Here is an 8,875-nt window from a genome sequence, read left to right as displayed (position 1 = left end):
ATATGTTTTACTATTATGTGTTATACCTATAGCTTCGAGATAAATACCCGGATGTCTTCAATATCTTTTACTGTACTTTGCTATACCCATAGTTCACATATGGATCTTGATGTTTTCAATATGTTTTACTATTATGTGTTATACCTATAGCTTCGAGATAAATACCCGGATGTCTTCAATATCTTTTACTGTACTTTGCTATACCCATAGTTCACATATGGATCTTGATGTTTTCAATATGTTTTACTATTATGTGTTATACCCATAGCTTCGAGATAAGTACCCGGATGTCTTCAATATCTTTTACTGTACTTTGCTATACCCATAGTTCACATATGGATCTTGATGTTTTCAATACTTCCTTACCATACTCTGAATATGATAAAATCTGACGCAAGTGTTTTATAGTGTTAAAATAAGAAAATCGGTGAATATCGTTCAACGCTGTTAAACATTTGATTTTGAATACATTGTAACTCCCAGGTCTCTAAAGCTGCAAGGGATTTATTATTGCTGAAAATTCAAATATGAAATGCCAAAAAAACAAAAACTTGCACGATCCTTGAGATCAAGTAGTGGGAAATGTAAACACACGTTAACATAACGCAAAAGTAACAAAATAATTATGTACGTTTTCCTGTACAAGTTCCTGATTACTTAGCTCGTTCATTCTTGAAGTTTATGTAACAAAGGTTCATCAGAGTTGCCTAAAATATGTTTCAGTTATAGCATTTATCCATATTTCTATAACATTAGTGGAATATTTAGTGTTCGTATATTAATATCGGAGTTGCAGTGGATTCCTTAAATATATATATTAATTGTACCATTTGTTCACACTTGTATTAAATAGTCGAACATTTAGGTGTTTTTTATTAATACTGGAACTGCAATGTTTTTTTTTGTCAAATATATTTCAATTGTAACATTTCTCATATTTCGATATTTAAAAAAGTATAAAATAGAAGCCTATAATTATTTTCATCCTTCACAAAGTTTCTTTCTTCCCTTGCCATCTACCCTCATAGAAATATTTCGTGATAAATCAACGCTCAAAATTACATTAATAAAGTTATCAAATTTCATTAGAGAATTAAAAATAAATAATTTAAGAAAACTTTATCACGAAATTACTGTATTAATTATTATTCCAATGGTTTAACTAATTAAATGGTTAAATAGCCATAGAACATTATAAAATACACTCAAATTGCATTATACCAGAGTGGTTAAATTAGCTATACAGTATCATGGTTAACAAGTCCTTGTACACCATCTGACATTCAGTTACGACTAACTAACAAATGGTTGAGAATCCACATAATATTATCTAATATATCAGTCAAAAAACAGATAACAAGTCTGAGTAATGTTTAACAAAAAGTAAACCATGGTTTGATAGATCATATAGAAATGATGATTAAGCCATACAATGCTTCTAAATAATGTTGTTTTATTTTTTCTGTTGTTTCAGTTGGCCTGACATGGCCAGATGGCTAGGGTGCTTGACTCACAATCTGAGGGTCGCTGGTTCCAATCCCCGCCATACTAAACATGCTCTCTCTTTCAGCCGTGGGGGCGTTACAATATGACAGTCAATCCCACTATTCGTAGGTAAAAGAGTAACCCAATATCGGCGGAGGGTGGCGATGACTAGTTGCCTTCCCTCTAGTCCTTCACTGCTAAATTAGGGACGGCTAACTTCAAAACCAACCAACCTGTTTCAGTTTTTAGTTTATCATTTCTGGACCACTAGTCATTACAAATAGGAAGAGTACTGCAGAATAATAATGTACTTATAACGTTTCCACACATCGATAGGTTATTTAAAACTTCAATATACAAAGCTCTATCAGGTTTTTCTTTTATAAGTTTTAAAATTCGAAAACTAAGCATTTTTATACGGCCTGTATTCTCTCTTAAATTTGTTGGTAATATTCACCAACACTCCATACTAGACAAAAGATTGGGTGGTGTAAACACAGTGTTTGCTGGCTGTAAACTTTTCTGTCCTCTACGTTTTTAAGAAAGGTATTTCTCTCATAATAGTAGAAAAAAAAGAAATCACATTTTCGTTTATTTTCGTCAGAACGTTATAAATAATGAGAAAACGAGCCTTATATGGTTGTACCCCTCTACCTTAGCACGCGTTTCATCATGAAAATATCGAAAACCAGGTTTATTGATTCACTATATTGTTGTAGAGGCATAAAAAAATATCCTATTAAATTCACGAAATAAGCTTCTTGAAAATGGCATGAAACTAGTGTGGGTCAGAAATGAACATTTTTTTAAAATAGCTGTATTCAATAAATACGTACCTTTCGTACGGAAACTTTTGCAAAATTATATAAAATTGAGATACGTTTTTTTTTCCTTCTCTTTCTGTTCTGTACTTAAACTGTTATCTTCTGTGTTAATGATAATTAAGACTTTAACGACTAAAATCGTGAGTGATAGTTTTAATAAATATTATGTATATTTATTAATTCACACATTAATAAGTTTGGAAACTAGAATTTGCTGTAAGTAATTTCGGCTTTCTTTAGTTCTTTCGTTCTCATTTTCATCCAGAAATATCACATTTGTAACTGAGCTAGTGGTACGGAATTCGGTGAATTGGTTTAACTCAATAAAATAGTAACGGGCTTTAAGAGTAAAGAGCTTTAATATAAGATGTAACTTAGAATAAAACAAAGTACCAACTATTCATAGCAACAGAAGAAAATAAATACTTTATATTTCAGTTAGTTCAGCTGTTTTCTACTGTGCTGTAGCAAAAGGTGATGTAACCAGTACATAAGTTAGTGGTCTCTGAAAACATTTACACTTTCATCTTTGTAAACATGAATTATATATTGATATAATAGAAAGCAGTTTATATCAGCAACAGAATTTGGTGTCTAGAAGTAATATAAGTCATCGTTGTCGTATTTCACTACGATATCGTGGTACATGATAGAGACATCGTAAGGATATCTGACAGATCATTACTGTAGTGATTGTCAGCATATAAAATAACAATGATGATATAAAATGATATCAATGATGTCTGACAGGTCATTACTGTAGTGTTTGTCAGCATGTAAAATAACAGTGATGATACAAAATGATATCAATGATGTCTGACAGGTCATTATTGTAGCGTTTGGCAGCATGTAAAATGACAGTGATATCAATAATGTCTAACAGGTCATTATTATAGTGTCAGACAGTATATAAAATAACAGTGATGACATACAGTAATATTTCTGTTGTCTGACAGGTCATTATTGTAGTGTTGTGCAGAATGTAAAACCACAGTCATGAAATATAATGATAACTTGATGAACTCCGACAGTGATATCTTATTGAAGTCTTTCCGTGATATTTTAGCGCTATAGTAGTATATGTTAATGACATCATAATAGTGTCTGTCACTATTATATATTCACTGGCGTTATAGTGACGTCTTTCAGAAAAACTTTAGTAGTGTCTATTAGCGGCATAGCAATGTCTGTTAATGTCATTATAACACTACCTCACATTTATATCAATATGATTTTCATCAGTGATATTTTAGCGTTGTCTGAAGCAAAGTCATAATTACAAAAGGAAATCAGTGACATCGATATAAAAGTGTCTCTGAATAATCGATTTTTATATTAAATATTTTAGTAAACTTTGGAAAATGAGAAGAAAACCAGTTAACAGATGGATTTCAATATCTTGAAAATAATATGCAATTCCATGGCCTACCAGATTTACTGGCAACATTCTGGCCGTTATATTTAAATTGTGGCTTGGTTTGTTTAATCATAAATCGTAAAGTGATCGATTACAGCAACAGAAAAACTTCGTGTACAAAAGCACTTGATAAGGAACATAGTGCCAGATAGCATTTTTCTGTAGTGTTTTGAGAATAGCAAGACGAGACGAACGATTCCTATACGTACAACGCGGCATTCTAACGTAACTAATTCCTTTTCGCATCTATAAAACTCAATGGTTGAGTTGAAGATTCATTAGCTAAGTTATACAGTAGGACCTTGTTCTAACTCTTCTTGGTTTTAATAGCTTATTCCAGCTGCTAAAACCGGAATCTGAATTAAACTGAAACTTTTGTTGGAAGCGTGAAATGATAAACATAGTTTTCCAATCTTTAATCATAAAGTTTGTTTGTTTGTCATTAAGCACAAAGATACACGATGGGCTATCTGTTCTCTACTCACCACGGGTATCGAAACCCGGTTTCTAACATTGTAGGTCCGCATACATACCGCTGTGCCACTAGAGTGGGTCTCAATCATAGAGAGAGAGATCGTTCTAAATTATTCTGGCGGTAACTATTATATTCTATTATATATTAATCGTTGGTCCAAGGTTTCTAGTTATGTGAAACAAGCACCTTTTATGTGTTATCAACATACACTCTCTTAGCAAATTTATATAGTTAAATTTACGCTTTTGCTCTACAACGGTCGAGTTGATAAAGTAATTAGTGTTCTACCATTTAAAATTGAACACTGATTAACATGCGATAAAAGATTCAGAATATGTTACCCAATAACCTAGTGCATCACTCGAAAGCATTCAGGATTAAATATGCCTTACGAAATTCCTTTTCATTATATATATGTCAACAAACTGAATAGAAAACGTAATATAGAAATACAGCAGCATTAAAGAAGTAATTCAATTTAATTTCTCTTACAGTTAGGCCTTCCGGAAGTAAAGATGCTGAGCTTGAACCTGAATTTGCAGAACCAATCCCCAACGTTACTGTGTCAATAGGAAGAGATGTAAAACTCGCCTGCGTTGTGGAAAACCTAGGATCCTACAGGGTTAGTATATCCACAAAATTCTTACTTTTTATGTATAGATTCAGGTGTTTCAACTCGTCTTTAGTTTACTTACACATAAACATATTCGCATTGAAAATTATCATCAATCACTGTATTTGTAAAATCTCCCTACATTTTAGTTCCTAACTAAGCTCTCCACATCTGTAAAGACTTTGTTCCTGTCGTAAACATGCTCCACATCCCCATGTGTATTTTTCATATATACATTTCTGAGTTGTAACTTTTCACCCCTATATCTAAGTACTACAGGTTTTAGTTTTAAACACTTCACCCCTATATCTAAGTACCACAGGTTCTAGTTTTAAACACTTCACCCTATATCTAAGTGCCACAGATTCTAGTTTGAAACACTTCACCCCTATATCTAAGTACTACAGGTTTTAGTTTGAAACACTTCACCCTTTATCTAAGTACCACAGGTTCTGGTTTGATAGACTTCACCCCTATATCTAAGTACCACAGGATCTAGTTTGAAACACTTCACCCTATATCTCAGTACCACAGGATCTAGTTTGAAACACTTCACCCTATATCTCAGTACTACAGGTTTTAGTTTGAAACACTTCACCCTATATCTAAGTACCAAAGGTTTAAATTTGACACACTTCACCCTATATCTAAGTACCACAGGTTCTAGTTTGAAACACTTCACCCCATATCTAAGTACTAAAGGTTTAAATTTGAAACACTTCACCCTATATCTAAGTACCACAGGCTCTAGTTTGAAACACTTCACCCCTACACAGATATCAGGTTATAATAGTGTACTAGATGAGTAAATTCTCTAGCATCCGGGCTATGATTGTGAACACATCTATACTCCTTTGTATTTAAGGTGTTACTAGTGTACCAGAAAGGTAAATCCCTTAGATTTCAGATCATAATAATGCACCACATGTTAAATCCTCTATATTTCAGGTGTTACTAGTGTACCAGATTGGTAAATCCTTTAGATTTCAGATCATAACAATGCACTATATATATATTGTCAATACTACAGCATTATTCAGTTCTGAGTAAGGAAAATAAGATTACGTTATACGATTAATACAATACCACATTTATGAAGCTGATTATTGAAACCATTACATCCTCAAAGCTTCCTGCTCATCACCCTTGTAAGTGACAGATAGTTCACATGGCTAGAGCTGTTTTTTTAAATAATAGTTAAACCCGTAACAGTCAAAGACTATTCAAAACAAGGTAGAAAATAACTATAAAAAAGTACTTCTATATGATTAGAATCCCAAGGAACTTAAATAAAAACACCTAGATCCTCGTGTCGCGGCATATCATTACGTCATTACGAGGATCGTGTTATTTCATCTTCACATGAAATCTTTAACAGCTTAAAACAGGAAAATTGAGGAGGGAAGCTTTGAACTACAGAGTGAACGCAGGAAATTATGAAAAGACTATTTGGCAAGGATAAGAAGATGCAGTTAATTATCAAATGATTACAGGAAAGAAAAGTAACCTTTTTGGTGCGATTAAGAAAATAAGTAAATATAGCCAAATGTAGATTAACTTATTTTGGTAAGATTAAAAAAAACACCCTTTGAGTTATCAAACGTACATAACGAAACGTTGAGTAATATATATATATATATATTCCTTAACCTTCCGATTTGTCCCAGTTTACCAGTCTTCGTGAAGCTTGTATCCATTATATACATATTTAATCAATAAGAAAGTCATCAAAAACATTTCTTAAAAAATCACGAATTTCCTCATGTTTTTGTTTTTTTTTGTAATTGAATGCTATTTACTTTAAGCCTGGTAATTAATTGTTAGAAGTTTCATTTAATAAGATGTTGCTGTTTTAGCTGCATTTTAAAATAAGTATTAACGCTATGATTTATTAGGTAAATTATAATTTGTGTATCTCAAAACAATTGCATATACTCCTACTTTCGGACATGTCAGATTGCGTGGATCCATACTGACCGCTATACCCTACTGACCCTGCAAAATAGGGTTATCACCAGGAACCCTAGATTTAGCATCGCCCACAATGGTCACCGAACGTGGACGTTACACATCACGGAAGTGGAAGAGCGAGAAAATGGAGAATACATGTGTCAAATTAACACCTCCCCGATGAAGAGCCAAAGTGGGTTCATCAACGTTGTAGGTAAGTATTTTGGACCAAAATCATTACTTAATGGAAACTGTGGGTTACGTAATGTGATATAATGTATATATGAGGGTGGGTGGGTATTATTTGATGTTAATACCTCTCGCTAAACCATAAATAAAGCACATCACACAAGCTAACTATGTCTAGTCTTAGCTGAAAATAAAGTTACAAGTCATACATCAGTAACAAAACCTTTGTAAAATACATTTTAGCATCATAATTCAGTAAAACCCTTGTAAAATATATCTCAGCATCAGAACAACCTTACCTATCTGTCTTATCAATGATGCGATAGGGTTGATAATTTTGCTTATCATTTAGATGATATGACAGAGCTTCGATATATCTGATTTACAACAAATTTCCCTGAATTAGGTTTTTCACCTTATCTCATAAGCTGTACTAGTTATATTCGTTTATATTTCTTTAAAGTTTCAATCTGAACGATCTATAATTATGAGTGTTTGGATAATTCGGTAGTGTGTGTATATATACATATATTGCTACATGAGTCACTAATACATATTTATATTGCACGTGTTTATTGCTGTTTACACTTTTCTTTCCAGAAAATCATCAACAAGTTTAATATTATGCAAACGGTTATGAACTAAAATAATTTCTATTGACAATTTTATTTACTAATTCAAATAATACGCTTAAATGTTATGTAAGTTTGATCAAAACCAAGCGTCACTCCGGCAAAGAGCATACCTAATTAAATAAGTACGTTCTTAGGCCTAACATGGCCTAGTGGTTAGGGCATTCGTCTCATTGGATCGCAATCCTTCACTGAGGATGCTCTTCCTTTTAAATGTCAGTCCTCCTATTCATAAGTAAAGAGTAGCCTAACAGCTGGCTGATGGTGTATTGACGGAAAACGCAGATAACCCCTACGTTCGCACTTATAAAGATTAGAATGTAGTATTTAATCAAATCGATACCCTTGCTTTTAGCGATATTTTCAGCCGTAAACCTAATGATATCTCAAGAGATTTGTCAAGCTTAAGAAATTAAGGTTAGTTCTAAACCTATGTATATTAAACTAACAACGCAAATAGTAAAGGTATAAGAAATTCAAATTAAAAATAATAAAACTAGATATATTAAACATTATAACTAATACTGTTAATGAAACTACCATTAATGAAGGAGTAGAGTACTACTCATTTACGGAACACAGAAACACTTGTTGTTAGCTTCAAGTACCGTAATAACTCGTTTCTATAAAACAGTTCAAATCAGTTTAATCATTCATATTCAACAGAATAAAATACCACAGTTTTCCTCTCAAAAAATATTCATCTATAGTACCCAAGCTAAGGGCGTTTGTGTTCCAGAATTAATCGGTTATAGTATAAATAATGGTGGTAATTCTTTAATTTGTTAATTTATAACAATGTTTTATAATTAGGAAGTCTCAGAACAATCTCTTACTGCAAAATCTAATAGTTTATAAATCAATACATTGTAGTACATTAAAACGATTTTAAGAAATCAAATAGTTGTCTTAATATATATTAGAATAGTTTTGAAACAATAAGAATTATAACTAACTATACATTTCAATATTTTATAAAATACAAATTTATGTTTTACGGTATATTAAACGAAATCTTAATACTTCAAACTATGTTTAATCATTCATTAGTATAGTTACGAAACACAAAAGCTTTTCTGTATTGTACAATATAATACTTCAAACAACTTAAAATTATGTTAGTACTAGCGTGTAGCTCGTTAAAAATGACAGGGCAATTACTACCACCTCCATCCCCTATTTCCTAGCTAACTGAAATGAATAAATTTTGCGAAATCAAGCTTAACCAAGAAAGGCAGTCAAACGTCGGTTAATTCCTTTGTGAGCCAATCAAAATTAAGATCATTCATG

General features: G+C 32.2%; 1 protein-coding gene across 1 annotated transcript in view; it reads left to right on the top strand.

Moving 5' to 3' along the window:
- The window catches only part of LOC106458495 (lachesin-like), a 68,198-nt gene that overhangs the window by 36,965 nt on the left and 22,358 nt on the right, over window positions 1–8,875 (top strand). Inside the window, exons 2-3 of the mRNA XM_022384731.1 lie at window positions 4,696–4,823; window positions 6,771–6,978. Of these exons, the coding sequence (XP_022240439.1) occupies window positions 4,696–4,823; window positions 6,771–6,978 (336 nt within the window). The remainder of the gene's footprint in view (window positions 1–4,695; window positions 4,824–6,770; window positions 6,979–8,875) is intronic.

Source organism: Limulus polyphemus, unplaced genomic scaffold (genome assembly GCF_000517525.1).
Source record: "Limulus polyphemus unplaced genomic scaffold, Limulus_polyphemus-2.1.2 Scaffold475, whole genome shotgun sequence".
Taxonomy (NCBI): domain Eukaryota; kingdom Metazoa; phylum Arthropoda; class Merostomata; order Xiphosura; family Limulidae; genus Limulus; species Limulus polyphemus.
The sequence above is the reverse complement of the archived record's forward strand: the minus strand, read 5'-3'. Positions and strand labels throughout refer to the sequence as shown.